The 17,061-nt window shown below is 36.1% G+C and overlaps 1 protein-coding gene across 1 annotated transcript in view; it reads right to left on the bottom strand.

Moving 5' to 3' along the window:
- The window catches only part of LOC149542674 (UDP-rhamnose/UDP-galactose transporter 6-like), a 33,479-nt gene extending 16,632 nt beyond the window's left edge, over nucleotides 1-16,847 (bottom strand). The window contains exons 1-4 of the mRNA XM_089797554.1: nucleotides 16,756-16,847; nucleotides 16,358-16,608; nucleotides 15,796-15,980; nucleotides 14,527-14,727 (exon numbers count right to left, since the gene is read on the bottom strand). Coding sequence (XP_089653680.1) covers nucleotides 14,527-14,727; nucleotides 15,796-15,980; nucleotides 16,358-16,487 — 516 coding nt within the window. The 5' untranslated portion in view covers nucleotides 16,488-16,608; nucleotides 16,756-16,847. The remainder of the gene's footprint in view (nucleotides 1-14,526; nucleotides 14,728-15,795; nucleotides 15,981-16,357; nucleotides 16,609-16,755) is intronic.
- Between the last annotated feature and the right edge of the window lie 214 nt (nucleotides 16,848-17,061).

Genomic DNA, 17,061 nt, shown 5'->3' with positions numbered 1-17,061 from the left:
CTTACCCAACCATGCACTGGCACCACTAGTCCTAAGACTCTCACATGTCGTCAACACCTGAAATTCCTCCATGTGTTGGGTACAGGTTAGCCAAAAATGTTTTAAATTCTTTACTGATATCTTACAGGAAATCAGTTTATCATAACATCTTCTGGAAATGAAAGGCAAAACGAAATGCAACTCCTACCAAGTCCTTTGTACAAAAACTCCATTCATGGAAAATGCAAATGGTTGACAATTCAGTACTCTTTCTCAGCACAGTCAGTTCGAGCGATAACAAAATTTTGCACAGAGAGAACTGGATTTAAACCCAAAAACAGTGGCCAAAAAGCTTAGGTTCTACCTAAGACCTCCACACAGAGATTCCATTCTGGGCAAGGATACAACGAGCCACGGCAATAATTATCTGAACTAAAACATTACAATCTTATAATGTTTCAACAAATATTTATTCCCAGCTCTAAAAACTATAGTCTCCTTTAAAAAGCAATGGAAATATTGCTTCAGGCCTCACAAGCATTGTTAGAAGCTGCACCTAAATATATTCAATCCTCCGCCTCAAAATAATATGCGATAGAATATCAGGCCCACAATTAATTTCTCTGCAGAAGCATATGAAATTTCTCAATCTGACAACATAAAAAATGCCCGAAATATTTTTATCTTCCACCTATAGACAATAAATGTATATTTTCCTTCCAGACTTCAAAAATTAAATCTAACTGTTTACTTTGTCCCTTAAAAATGAAGCAACAACTCATGGCAACATGTAATTAATTGAGGATAATATTTAAATAGTCTTCTCTTCTCAGCACCCAAATAAGATACACGTCTAATACTTCATTCTTGTAGCTGCTGAAATTTATCTTCAAGAAAGAAAATTCAGATAATAAAAAAGAATTCATGTAAATTTGTCTCTATTATAGTACCACAGGCTGCTAGGAAAACCAGCTGTGATACCACTATAATATCCCGCCCGGATGTTTAACCCCAAAACTCCCATATAATTTTCAAAAAAAACAGCAAAAGTTAAAACTTATGCAACGAATTTCAAACTAACCAGTAAAATACCTAGCAAATGATCAAGATCCTCAAAATTGTTATTGCATTATAAAATCAGTGATACAATAACATAATAAAATCGAATCTTAAATACAGTGACAACAGTCGGATTGGTAAGACTATAAATGAACCTGTAACTCCAGATGTGGACTCCGTCATGAATTCGCCACAGCTAATGAACAGGGTCTGCATCCAATCCACCAAGAGCCTGGAGGTTTCCATCCTCAGTTTCTGAACATGAAAGCTGAAAAGCTTCCCAAGTACCTCCAAGAAAAAATTGACTCCCAGAACTAAATCCAAGCAAGCTGAAATGAGCTCTTCTTTGTTCTTCTAAGGAGCATCCTTGTGACCCTTTAGCTTCCTATTCCTATCTTTTGGTCTGCTTTCTCTTTGTCGCCTTTTTTTACACTCTTTTTAAATATTAAAATGACTTTAACTACTTTGCATTAAACTTTAAATAAGTCCCTTTTAACATTTTATGAATTTAGCTTTAAATTCTCTAATGTCCCAAAAAGGGGACATTACACCAAAGTGCACACCTAGTGCATTATGGGCACATGGGCCCATACCTGCAGCAAATTGGTGCACCCCTGATGCATAAGGACATACCCACAGGGTATCCATGAGCGGCCCTCCAAAAAGTGAATGAAAACATTAACAATAACAATTGCTTTTTGTTTTAAAGAAACCTTAAAACAGCCCATATGAGGCCACTTCAACTTAATAATTTTGTTTTCTCTTGCTCTCTATTTTGGCATTTTGAAGGGGAGATGGTTTTCTTCGAAGGGAATCGATTAAGGATGGAGTGTCAAATAGCATTTACAAAGAAGATTTAAGCGTCTAAGGTAAGCATTTGACCATATTCCTTAGTCATTTAATGATTTTTTTCAGCATTTTGATGAATTTTTCAATGTTTACAATGATTTTTTTTTTCAATTCTTTCTAGAAAAAAAGAAACGAATTTAACTGATTGCTATAATGTTTATGGATCTTCTTTTTGCATATCTATGTGTGCATTTATTTATTTTTCAAATTTAAAACAATGTAATTTCTTATAATAACAAAAAATCAAATTGCAAGAACAGCCACTAATTCAAGTTTAGTGGGTGTGGAAGCAAGCCAAAAAGTCAAAATTGGTACCAAAATAATTGGAACGTCTTCCAGGAGATGGGGGATATTGTGCAATTATTACATGTATAAAAAAATTTGAAGGCTTGTATTGTCGAGTGAAACTTCACTTTATGAGCCCTTCTAAGAAAGGGATTAGAATGTGTGAAAGCCCAAGGGAAGACAAAAAGGGGTTGAATGCCAAACAAATAGCAGGATACATAAGAGAATACAAGTTGATAAAATGGTTGCAAGTGCAAAACTAAGAGCTCATCCTTCCACAAAGAAAAAGCAATGGCTTTATCCACCGATTCAATAGTGACCTTCCAACATCCCTTTTTGCAAACACCCTCTACGCAAGCTGAAGTATAAATCCACACCCACAAAAGAGGTCCATTAGACAAGGCATTTCAAATGGAAGCAAGAGATATTGTAAAACTGTAGAACAAAAAATTGCATGTTCTGCTATGCCAATGGTCTTCCTTGCAACTTGGTGAGATTGCCATATTGGTAGAAAACATTATTGACAACCAATTGTGCACCTCCTGGTTCCACAAGTTCTAGGTATGAAAATTCGTGCACCGCCTCATAGGGTAGAGAAGAATTTTTTAGATAGATCACTAAAACCAATTAGAGATTTTTGGGTTGAATCGGGAGTTTATATTGTTTCCGATAGATTGAAAGATTGCAAAACCATCGATTAACAAATGTTACTACAATGTTCCCCGAAGGAACAACGTTTTTTAGGGCAGTTGATTGTGAAAGACAAATCAAACATGCGGAGTTCATTTCCAAAATCCACATTGAGTGTGTCATGGACTCATGAGAATGTAGTCCAAGCCATTATAGACAATGCAAAATATTGTAGAGCTGTAAGTGCTTTGGTTGAGCAAAGATATGGGTACAGTTTTTAAACACCATGCATTGTACACTTCCTTAACTTTGATGATGCAAGCAATTGGCACTCATATATAGTGAGAGAAAGAAATATTCCGAAAGGGAGAGAAGAACCAGACATTGGTGGAAAACCACCAAATGCCACAAGCAATTTTCAAAATTTTCTCAAGGTTGGAATTGTTAAAGGTAAATTAATTTATTTTATTTATGTCATGTTTAATATGTACATAAATTTATAACATTTTAAAAATGTGATATATACATATTTTTAATATGTTATTAATGTGATCCTAGGCTGTTGAGACCTAAATTGCATTTCATATAATTATTATGAGACAACTTTTTTTGGGTGTGAGAGGCATCGGTTGGAATAGTTATTAACAACCAATGGTACATTTGGAAGCAATGAAATTCAGTGAGGGCCCAAAAGGTCAAGTTGCTGATCTTGGATGACGATGGTGGGCTCATGTGGTAAATGTATTGAATTTCATTGAGCCTGTCATGACTAGGCTCAAGTTTGTTGTTACAAATGCACCATGTTTGTTGATATTGACCCATTTGATTGATTTAAGTGTATTGGATCCTTACCTATCAATTTAAAGGAACAACCATGATAATCTCTTAATTCATATGCATTCAAGGGTGGGTGGGTGGGTGTGTACATGTATGCCAATGATCATTAAAACATATGAATGTGAAATTACACTATCATGCATAGATCCACATGTAGTCGTGCTCTAAAACAACCATGTGGATGCATCTATGATGATTAAGCAATTAAGTATGTCAAGTGTAAATTGGCACTAAGTCCCTAGCACATATGCATATAGTTATATATATATATATATATATATATCAGCATCCTAGTGCATTCGGGACTTGATATTATTATGAATATTAAAATATCATAGTCAACTGAACTAGAAATTATTATCAGCTTTTAATTTATTTTCGGTGTTAGCTGCTTATGTGGAAAACTAACAACTATTGCTCCTGATGGCAAGGAATTAAAATTGATCAAGCCACCTTTTCCTTACATGATCGGCTCATTTTGGGTTTATAAGCTGTTTAACATGGAAGGAGCTCTAAATTCTTTTTAGCTTTGCGTATTATCACTTTCGGTTTTTTGGCTTGGGAGTTTTCATCCAAGCCAAGGAAAGTTGTGCTCCTCTGGAACCACAACACCAAGTCGTAGCACCAATTTCTATATTCTCAGGGATGACTTTTCCTTCATTTTTATGTCATATTCTTGTAACAGTTGCAAAAGGCAATTCATTTATAAAATTAATTCATTGATCTCCTTGCAATAGGAATTGTATTTGGATTTATATATTTACATATATCATACTGTCTTTTGGTATTCATCATGTATGTTGTTGATCTTCCATCACCATGCCAAGTCGGCATTGTTTCTTAATTAACCAAATCAAACCATTAGAATGCCCACTCTATTGCATTGATGTTGTGGCATTGACTCACATTTATGATATTTGTTTTCTGATCAAGCAATCAAGAAAGATATTGTTGAGCCTTTAAATTTATCAGCAGAGAATTACTCATGAATCTGTGCCTTTTAGGAATCAATATGCTCTGTTTCAAGCATGGTTCAGTTATTTCACTCTATATTGCATGATCATCATTTCTTCTTCTGGCAATAACTATGGAAATATTCTGATTACTATAGTATGTGGATTCATTCGTATTCCATAAGGAAAAGACACCTTCATCCAATGAGAAAATGGTTTGGGCAGTTTGTGTCTATTGTATTTCTGTATGCTTGACAAACTAGTGTATATTTGATCTAGATATTAACTTATCTTGACCTAAGTCTTGTCTGGGCAGATCGCTGTCCTCTATGGTTCTTATTCTATCTTCAATCCTTAAGGCTTGGGTAGAGTTTTAAGGGCCTGTATATCCTCCATAGGACAGCAACTACCTAATCTGAGCCATAACAATAAAGATTATCAAGATAAATCATGGTCAGCCTAGAGGCTTAGGAATATGCTCTTATGGCCAAGCGACGTTGGTAATATAATTGCTAAGTAGGAGATGATTTCCACAGCTAGTCAAATTGTGATGTGAATATCAGGATTTAACTGTGTGATTTTGAGTCAAACTCGATGACCCATGTTTCATGATCCAAGTCCCAGTGCTTCACCCCTGTGAGCATCACCTAGATCCAATGAGTGTTAAGTGTTCCATTTATTCTCATGAGAGATGGATTCATGTTGAATCACTACTCATGAAACATGGGTCATCGAGTTTGACTCAAAATCACACAGTTAAATCCTGATATTCACATCACAATATAATTGCTATTGGCTAACAAGTTGATGAGATCATGGAGACCTGATTAAGAAGTCATGATGACTCTTAATGAGTCTAGTGGTGACAATGATAGCACGAAGAAAAGTGTTTATACCTTTGAAACCTTGGCCAAGGTGGTACTATGCTACACGTAATAACCATTACTCACTAGCACCAGTAGGGCAATGCCTAGCTAGGAAGAACACCCTAATAGGTGAAGATGTCAATAGGTTGATTGGCTAAAATAGTTGTGGGTTCTACACCAAGTCTCAAATGACACGAAAAATTGAAACTTGTGTCAACATTCCCTTGGGAAGGGCTGAACCACACCACTTTGATGTGGAAGTTGGGTGGGTGACAATTAGGTCAAGATCGTATGATCAACGGTTTGGTGGTAAAGAACTTTGATGATACTATGTTTCCCCTAAGGAGGCTAGGAGCCAAAGAAACATAACCAAGATTGAACCATCAAGTTTACCAAGTTCCGTGGTTCATATTTTGGCAGTTATTTCAGTGTACACTTACTTTATTTCATAGTAACACAGGGACGTGTCCACCCCCTTTTTGCCCCAAGTCCCAGGGATAGGGACGCACCAGGGACTTGGGGACTTCATTCCTCTGTCCCCAATGGCACCACCAAATTCCGCCACCTCCGCTGAGGATGGAGGGACATCCCGATGTTGACTATTTGCTGATTCGAATATATATGTTCAATGTTCGATGTTCCAATTCAATGCAATGTTCAAGTATTTACTCTTTTACATCTTTATATCTTATATTGCAATAAATCTTTTCATAACTAGCACTTTAAGTACCATAGGTATACTATATACAATCCCCTGTCCCCCCACCGTCCCCAAATTAAGACCCCTCTGTCCCCCCATACTAGAAACTTGCCCCCTCGTTCCACCGTCCCCCAAGGCAATGTAACTATGCTTTATTTCAGTTATTATTATAAGAAATGGAAAATTATTAATTTCCTCTTCATGTGAAATCAATTGTTTAATTCTTTCCTTCAATAATAAAGTAAAGGAATCAGGTAATTAATCAGATTTTCATGTTAAATTAGTTGTAAATCCTCTTTCAGTTAGTTAACAAACTTATTTTATTCATGTTCATAGGAAAAGGAAAGCAGTTATTTCTTTGTTTTAGTTTAAAGCTTATATCTTTTGCATGTTTGTTAATTTATTTTCATTCTTTTTAGAGTAATTACAGTTTGTATGTAACACTTCTCAGATTCCGAAGTGGAGGAAAATGTTAGGAGAGAATTTGGCTTATTCCACTCAATAATAACTCATACTCATTGTGCTATTAATGACCGATCAATGGATGCTACTACATGGTGGTACCTCCATGGTCAAATTTTAGTGTTCCTCCAACCTCTTGTAATCAAGATTCTATCATAATTTTTTTTAATCATTTCTCTTAGAGAATTTAGTACTTAACATTCTCGATTTATTTTACATTTTTTGTTTTTAGATTTTGTTGGTTTTCTCTCCAATTTCAATGGTTACATAATTGGAAAATGTATTCCTTTATCCACTCAATGAAGCATAATTGGTTGGCTGCAAAAAGAGATAAGACTTTGTTTATGTTTGTTCAAATTTATGTCTTCTATCACATAAGGAACTCAAATATAAGGATGGATCAGCAAAGCTTTGGGATGTAATGTGTGAGTGTACCAACTTGGATGTAACCACTGAAGATCTTGCTCGTCACTATGGATGGTGATGATCATACCTACACATGATGCAGCTAGTGCGAGTGGCACTGTTTTGGGTTCAAATGACGTTGAACTTGCTGCAGCTGAAAATGCAATAGATGATGATAGTTTTAATAATCCTTATGATGATTGATGAACTGCATTCAAAATAAAAGGCAATATATATTTTTGACTGTCAGTTTTGCAATTGAGATTTTCAATTGAATCGTGAAACTAGACACATACCCAAACCCAAAAAAAATTGCCCATACCCACATACCAGGTTCTTGCACCCATCATGTACCAGCAACTTAGAGCATTCCCTATCTCATGAGAATAATATGATTTTGATGTGTGCCTCGATATATTTGATCCTACTTCTGAAGTATTATTCAAAGCTCATGTTCGGCATTCACACATAGATGGTACAGTGTATTCTTTATCTTCCAAGCAAGAAACTTCTGAGTGGAAAAAACACTGTGATAATGATGTGGAAGGGATCCCCTGCCAACCATCTCATCGAGGTTATTTCCACAGGTTTTCATTTACAAAACATATATCTTGAAAGACAATAAACCTTTCAAAACAGGAAGTTTGCATTACCCACTTAAGAACAGGAACTGAGGTTTGGAAAGACTGTGGACTCAATAATAAGAATAAACAGTGAAGATATCTTTCATGGTATCTCCAAGTTAATTGATATTCAGGCTTGCGACCATATCCTACAATTCAAGAATGGATGCCAAATCATTCAGAAATGGAAAGAATCATCCATTATCTCCTACACAGGTGAAGATTAAAAGCTTTCCCTTAAAGTTTTTGGCTGAAACTGTTTCAAAAGAAATAGAGAGAACAAAATTCCTTGAATGTATAATATATTAATCAGTCACAAAACAAGAGAATATTACCTAGTAAGCAAGGAAAATTATTGTATGCTTAGACATTGACTGGGGACTGCCTGCAGTAATAAAGCTTGATCTCTTTTGATTTATTTGAGAAACAAATATTGAGTATCATAACATATAGATGCAAGGTATGCATCCCACATGGCAATCTAGCAAGAAATTGGTAGCCTTGGATCTAAAGGCCAAAAAAGGAAATTGATTACAAATACAAACAAAACAGAGAATAGCAGTGTAACACCGGTGCGGGGGCGCACTGTTATGAATTTCCGGGACTTGGAAAAAGGGCCTCAATTTGGGGACGGTGGGGGGATGGGGGCGAGGGGTTTGGGGGAAGGTGGGGGGCATACTATACATATAGAACATGAAATGCTGATTATGAAATGATGTTTCAGTACAGCATACCAAATTAGAATACTTGCACATAGAAAAATTCCAACACAAACCAGAACTATTGAACATTCAACATAGTAAAATAGTACATACCCAATAGTAACAACGATAAATCAAAATTCAAATAGAAATCCAAATCATCAGAAAATAGGATTTACAGTAGTTCTATCAAATTATCAATATCAATTATATCATAAAGATGATTACAATGAGTAGCATCATGCGTGATATGAATCATGATCAATATCAAAATGAGTACAAAATCATGTCAAAATGACAAAATGTAATGATGGGAAGCCTCTAATTATCCCCCAAGCCAAGCTAAAGTCCTTGTCATTGGAACTACTAGACTCCTCACACTCAAGTTCCAAAAAAGGAACACCAAGCAACCCTGCATATATTTCTGCTGCAATCTCATCCTCATCAGTATGAGATGGATCCTTATTACAATAATAGATAGTGTCTATTATTATCTAATGTTTATCTATTTGTAATCTATTGTAATAATTAAAATGTTTCTAATATTTAGTTAGCCTGTAGTTAACTGTTAGTCTTCATAATAGATAGTGTCTATTATTATCTAATGTTTATCTATTTGTAATCTATTGTAAATATTAAAATGTTTCTAATATTTAGTTAGCTTGTAGTTAACTATTACTTTTCTATTAGCTAGAATAGAATGTTTCTATTCTTTACAATCATTTCCTAAGGAAACATCGTTCGTTCTTTTGTATACATTGACCTCTCGATCTTTATTAATAGCAAGCAAATATTTACCAAACACTTTGTAATATGGTATCAGAGCCAATATTTTACAATTCTTTCAAAATTATCAATCCCTATTTTTGAAATTATTTTCCTGAGATATCTACTTCGTCTAGGGTTTTTTGCAACTTCTAACCATTATTTGTAACAGCTGTCATGATTCACATTTTTTTTGTGGGTAAAAATTATGTGCACACCCAGCAAAGGGTCATTTTTTCCTACTCACGTGTGATATTGGTGACTTCATGCAACATGCATCAACTGGTCCATGCATGTTCATTTTTGCACCTAATTTTTAGGTTGAAACTAAGGCATCGTTTTTCTCTGATCTAAAACAATAAAAACGTCTACATTCATCCGATTTTTCCTCATAAGATTGTCGTGACCTTAGACATGACACATTGCCTCTGGAATCCGACATTTTTCTGGTCCAGTTCCGCAACTATTTTGCCCAAATCCACCATTGTTTGGAGCTCATTTTGCAATTGGAAAGGATTTTTCTTGAAACCCTAATTGAGTCTACTAGATTTGAAATATTTTTACATATTCTTCATGTGTTATTCGAGAGCTCAACTAGGTTGTCATCAGATTTTTATGGGTGCCTCAATTTTTGAGCCAGCAGATCTAGAAACTGACAACATATTCTTTTTGGGTTTTTCGAACTCTCTTCTGGGTACTCCTTCAATTTTTTTGGGTCTTCCATATTTTGCCTCGAAGTTCATGCCTTCTCAGTTTTTCATGTTCTTCCATTGAAAAAACGTGCTATGGCATCTCTAACTAATATTTTGCTCGAAGGCAATTCAAAATTCAATGATCAAAATTATTGCACATGAAAGCAATTGATACTAGCAATCTTTGAATATTGGAATACTCATCAAATTGTTTTGGGTGTTTCAAAGCATTCAATTGCAACTGGTATTGATCAGGATACATGGGATCTTAATAATCAGGAGGCAGCGATGTTTCTCAAATTATCCGTAGTTGATGATCAGCTCCCTCAAATTCTATATGGTAAAACAGTTGTCAAGATATGGGAGCATCTCAAGAAACTTCGTGAGACTTCAAACAAAAGTAGACCCTTCTCTCTCAAGAACACTCTATTTTCTATTATCATGGATGAGCAGAAATCGCTCCAGGAACACCCAAATAGGATTCAGGAAATCCGTGATTAGTTGCTTGCCATTGGACGTGAGACGGAGGAAGAGGACATTGTGGTAATAACCCTCAAAAGTTTTCCCAAGTCCTACGAGCATTTTATCGAGACTCTCAACATTACCTCTACTAGCGTTAACCTGAAGTTCACAGAGCTCTGCATACTTCTACTTCAGCAAGACCAATGGAAACAACAGTTTCGCAGAGGTTCCATCTCCACCTCCACAGAGCAAGCCTTTGTTACTAAATCCTTTCAGAAAGATAAAGGCAAGTCTAAACAATCTTCTCAGCATAAGTCCTCTGCTTCAGCTTCAAAAGGCTCTAGGAAAAAGAACATTCAATGCAACTATTGCCAAAAGTATGGTCACATGAACGTTGAATATCGGAAAAGCTTAGCTGCCCAATCTAAGCAATCAAGTTCGCAACCCAAAGCGAACAATGCAAAGCACACTGAGCAAACAAAATCTGCCTTCTGCGCCTTCTAAAAGACCTGCAGATCATGTACAGTCGTCTGCCTGGTATATTGATTCAGGTGCCTCTCGTCATTTCACCACCGAAGACAATGGTTCACTAACTACCAACCTTATTCAAATTCTATTATTTTTGGTGGCGAAAAAGAGTACACCGTTGTCAGCAAGGCAACATTCAAATTTAGTTTGTTAGGAGGAATCTCATTTTCCTCGATGTGTACTACGTTCTAGGGATGGAACTAAATCTACTCTCAATCGGTCTGTTGTTGCAACACTCTCCACAGTTGGATGTCACCTTCAATTCACATCAATGTACCATCACTGATAGGGCGACTCAGCCTATTGTTGCAGTGGATCTTGAGGATCATGGTCTTTTTTGACTTACCTACTTCTGGTGATTATCAAGACTTAGTTATGGCTACTCAACGGTCTTCTATTACCGCACTTTGGCATCAATGGTATGGGCACTTAAATGTGCATTATCTCTCTCAACTTGCTCGGGAAGAGCTTGTCCTCGATTTGCCAGAGATTTAAAACTCAACAGCTTGAAGTTTGTGATGCATGCCAAGCTAGAAAGCAACGTCGCACACCTTTTACCACTGGTGATTCATGGCGAGCTTCTCAGGTACTTCAGCTTGTTCATGCTAATATCTGCGCCCCTATGGCCACTCCTATTCTTGGGTCCAGGTATTTTTTGTTGTTTGTTGACAATTTCAGTAGAAAAATGTGGGTATATTTTCTTAAAAGGAAATAAAATGCATTTACTATATTTCTGAAGTTTAAACCTTTAGTAGAAAGAGTCTGGGAGATCTATTGTTACGCTTAGGTCAAATAATGGGGGGGAATTTTGTTCTAATGAATTCTCTAGCTTCTTGGATACTCATGGCATCAAACGCCAGTTAACCACACCCCACACACCACAACAGAACAGTGTAGTTGAATGTCAGGACAAAACAATCACTGAGATGGCTTGATCCATGCTCGAACATAGACATGTTCCAAAGAAGTTTTGGGTAGAAGCAATTAACACTGTAGTTTATCTTTTGAGTCGGTCACCCACAACAACGGTCAAAGGTAAGACTTTGGAGAGGCCTGGTCAGGTCGCAAGCCCAAAATCACTTACCTGAAGGTTTTTTGCTCTCTTGCTTTTGTTTGGATCCCTAATGTGTCACGCACCAAGTTGGATGTCAAGAGTCAGAAACTCATGCTTGTTGGATAAAATATTCTTCACAAAGCCTACCGCTTGATCAACACTGAGACGTCTCATCTCCTATACAGTCGTAATGTAGTCTTTGATGAGTAGTGAGGACCATTCATGCTTGTTTCTCCTGTTCATGATCCAGCAGACCAGCCTATGAAGGCTCATGATTTGGGAGTTAGACTTCCATTAGGTCTACCTAATGGGAGGGCTCCAATTACTCTTGCAACTCCATTTATACTAGTGATCCCTGTCCAGACACCTCTAGCTTCTCCTGCAGGATCACCCAGATTTGTGAATGTTTCACCTGAATTTGATCCAGATTCTTCTGATGAGGTGCCCGATCATAAAGCATCTCATGATACTAATGTTGGTCATTCTCCTCTCTAGCCTAAGTGGTAGGCTAAGACACTAGCTTATCTTCGAAATAATGAGCTCATTGATGTGAGAATTGCTCGAAAAAAGAGCAAACCTACAGAGTCGGTTAATTTTGCTCTTATGGCCAACATTCACAGTGTGTTTGAACCTCAAACATATTCTAAGGCTAAAGGAATTCTAGAGTGGTATGATAATAGATAACATCTATTATTATCTAATGGTTATCTATTTGTAATCTATTGTAAATATTAGAATGTTTCTAATATTTAGTTAGCATGTAGTTAACTATTAGTTTTCTATTAGCTAGAATAGCATGTTTCTATTATTTATAATCGTTTCCTAAGAAAACAATGTTCATTCTTTTGTATTTATTTATCTCTCAGTCTTTGTCAATATCAAGCAAATATTTACCAATTACTTCGTAATAACCTCTAGCTCTACATCCCGTCACTTTATATACATGTGTCTTGCAATCTATGACATGCAAGAGACTGTGTACAACAACTAGCTTCTCCACTCTCTTAGAGATAAGTATGTTCCTCTTAATAGAATGGATGAAGCGCCCAAGCCCACAAGCAACCAAGCACACAAGCTGCCAAGCACCTAAGTACCCAAGCACCCATGACGTCCCCAAGCACACAAGCAGCCAAGCGCCTAAGTACCTGAGTACCCATGACGTCCCCAAGCACCGAAGCAGTGCAACGATGGGTGCAATGATACTTGGGTGGGAGTGGGGGTACTTGGTCCCAACAAAGTCCCGCACTCGGTACTCTTGGGTTTTGGGTTGGGTGTGCATCCTTGGGTTTCACTGGAAAATAGATTAAAATGCAACTGGCAACAATGATGGATAGAGATTTGAAAGCAATTCAAAATCTTTTATGAGTTGTTAGTCTAAAATATTAGACAGAGAAAACTAAGGTAGTCATTTGAAGCATTTGATCAACAATATCAAAGGACGAGAGCGCCTGGTAGCATATAGTCATTGATTGCCACAAACAAATACAAGAAAGGAAAAAAAGAAACAAATACGAGGAAACATAGGAGTCACCACGAAGTCTAGAAGATGGGAGAAAAGATAGGTAGAAAAGAGAGGAAAAGGAGGAAGTATTCTGACTGATTTCAAATACACAGACCAAGTGCTCAATAAAAACGATGTGAATGTTGAGAAACATAAAAGGAAAAACACAGCTACCAAGAAAAGGACCTTAAACAATCCCATATAAAAATCCAAAATACGTTTTTAACATTTTTTGTTTCTATAATTTGAGAAAGCATAGGACTAGCTCTAGGTGTTAAAAATTTTAAAACTGAAAAGCAAATTTGAATAAATCTTTAAAAAAGTTGTTTTTTTCTTAAAATATTACCAACTTGGTAAAGCTACATTTTGAGAAAAATGTAAAATTTTGGCAAGGTAGAAAATTGTCAATGAACTTTTTGTCTAAGATAAATTGTGCCTATATAGTTTTCTCTATGTTACCCCGAGTTTCCGGGATGAGGACGACAAGGGACAGCAAGACGGGTTTCCGAGACGGCAATTTTTTTGGCCGATTTTGGGGACGGGGACAGGGGAGACGGCAAATGGGGACATCTATATAACAATAGGGAAAATTAAAATATATAGAGAAATTTAAAGTATTTATATGAAAACATGGATAAAGCATGTACTTATCATAATAGAACCTTAAAATATAAGAATTGGCAGAATTCATATACCAAATTTGTGTTACTTTGAGAGTCAAAGTCTAATTTGTTCTAGAAGTCAATTTCAAAATCACCTAGGTGTCCCCAAGTCTCCGAGACATTTCCAGAATGGATATGGCTGAAAATATACTAGAGACACATCCCATAGTAACGTGGTTTTCCTCAAGTCCTAAAAAAGAGCTGAAAATGCAAAACTGTGGGAAAAAATTGAAGTACAAAACATATCATATGTGAAAACAACAAAAATTGACTTAAGTTTTCATGTATTGATAAGAAGTAGCAAGAAACCCTTTTCTCTCTTTCAATCCTGGAAAAAGATTATGAACGTCAATTACATTTCAGAAAAAAAAAATTGAAGAACGTATAAAAGTTAAAAAGACATTTCTGTATTTAATTAAGTCCTCAAATTAATGAAACAAAAGAAAAAAAAAATCATATCAACTGCGTTATTTTCCTTAATTTATAGAATGTAGCCTATTAGTTGAGACTTACATATTGCTGTAAAGCAGTGCTCCATACTGCAATTGCAGCAGCCATGAAGCCCTTGGCATTGACGCTAACATCTGTAACAGTACATACTGCCACTCCAACCAACACTGTCATTATGCTTAGTTTAGTGTCTCTTGAATAACGAATCTTGTCAAAAAGAACTTCTAGAAGGCAAGATACAGGAATCATGCTCAACTTTGCTATCTGCAAAACATATATATAGAAGCTTGCATAAGAAACCAAATGTTTAATATAAATAAAAAGAATTGACATTCATGTTTTAAGATCAGCAAAACATATAGTAGCTAGCGACAGAAAACAAAAGTTCAAAGCCATGAGCATTTGCATTTGATAGTTTTACCAAGAGATTGTCTGTTCAAATTTTTAGCAGTACCAGGAAATTATTTTAGAATTATTATTTATTTTTAACCATCCAAAAATTCCATCACCAAGACCTGTATTCATTTAAAAACCCTACCTGATTTTAAATTAAATTACATGATGTTATCAGGATTAAGATGCATATTTTTTAGTTAATCTCATGGTTGAATGTGATTGAATTTGAGTAGTATTAGGATGGATGATCTCCCAGAAAGTCTTGGTGTGAAGCATCATCAAGATGCAAAGAGTGTAGTGCTCATGAGAGCTGTGTTCTTGTGAATGACTACTCATAAAAATATGGGTCAATGAGATTACCATAAAAACTATGCAGTTGAATCATAACTATATCGCACATAATTTGACACACAGCCAAAAAAAACTCCACCTACTTATAAATAAAATTATAACATCAAAAACAAGAACAGCATCAATAGAGTAAAATATGTAGTGAGCATTTATTTTTTTCGATATTTTTAGTTGACATTATAAAGAACTAATATATCAATTTTATAGGCATGAAATGTGGCAAGGATGAATTATCAAAGAGATAAGGTCAAAGAGCTAAAAGTTAAAGGTACAACTTTAAATTCTGTATTTCCTAAAAACGTAGGCCAATGCAGTTTTCCACCCCTCCTAAGTAATCATACTTGATTGAACGGCATGATTGTGTGGTTTATTGGGGTCCATGTACATGTTCTATGTGAATATTTTGTGTCTATGATAGTCAGCAAACTATTTGTCTACATCAAGATACAAAATTATTATGAAAAGAAGCAAAAGAGTTGTCCGTGAAAACAATTCCATCATGTATGCATTGTTTTCAATAAATGATGAAGGAAATGACATAATCAATACAATAGTTTGCTCATCAAAGAATAGTGACAACGTCACCTGGTAAAAGCCAACCGAATTCCACATGAGACTAACATTCATCCCAACAATGGAGAAATTGGCACAGATTACAAATTTTGCGAGCTCGGAGAAAGGTAAGTGCGAAGGTTGAATATAGCCCATGCAACGAAGGACAAGAGTCATCAGAGTGGTCATTGCAAAATGTAAGCCAGTTAACGTACTTGCTGCAAGGGAACAGAAAAAACAGATCAAAGTTTAGAGATCACAAAAAAATTAATAGTGGGGCACAAAATTCACCCGTTCCACAGAGGGAGGAAAGAATAGGAGGCCCACTGCACATATCAAATTGATCAATCAACCCAACAGAGAAAAGATTTAGAATTTTACGTTAAAACAGATCAAAAAATCATACAAGTTTAGAATTCAAATATAAAACAGATCAAAAAATCATATATATCAATTAACCCACTAAAGATAAAGTATATACTTCCTATCACAAAACAAATCAAAAAATTACGAAAAAACATTCGGAAACAAATTGAATGTTGGGAAATTGAAAACGTAGAAATCCAGCAATAGAGAATTAAGAACAGAGGGTTACCAAAAGTATATCCATATCTAGCCATTAGAGCTTTGTTGACCATAATAATCCCCACAGATGTACTGACATTGAACATCCAGGATGCCACGTCAAGAGCAGCCTTCCTGTCTGCTTTACTTGCGGGTGCCATCTCTTTTTTTCTTCTCTTCCCTCCTTCGATATTGTACAGATCTGATCACCTCCGCTCCATTAATTCATGCAAGCAGATATGGATCCCAAATCTTTAAAGGGCCTTCACTTCAAGATACCCTCTGGTAGCCAACAACCAATACAATCGTTGTCAAATCCAATAGATCTCCAACATATTAATCAGCACTTTACAAAAAAAATAGCCCCATGGCCCCCAAAAGTAATGAAAAAGATACTCGATACCCCATAAAACCAGAGAATTGGTCTACCTCTTCCTTGTCCAGTAAATCCCTTTGAAGAACGGAGGCGGAGCAAGTGAATGCTCAATGCTACTGATGTATTTTTCAGTTATTTTTGACTTGGGAAAAGGGGAGAGATTTTGTTGGTGCATACAAAGTGCAAGAACGAAAGTTTTGACTATCACGCTAATTCGATGCTCCAAACGACCTACCGACCTAATTGCCAAATTGCTTCCTAATTTAGCGGAATCATTGGCCAGCGGCATCCATCACACTCTGAACTTGCTTCCATAATTCCTCTCTTCTGCTGCCCTTTGATTTTCTCAACGCTTCTTT

The sequence above is a fragment of the Cupressus sempervirens genome, chromosome 8, assembly GCF_028749045.1.
Source record: "Cupressus sempervirens isolate cs-2001-9-10 chromosome 8, ASM2874904v1, whole genome shotgun sequence".
NCBI classification, from domain to species: Eukaryota; Viridiplantae; Streptophyta; class Pinopsida; order Cupressales; family Cupressaceae; genus Cupressus; species Cupressus sempervirens.
Note: the sequence above shows the minus strand (reverse complement) of the source record. Positions and strands in the feature narration are given on the sequence as shown.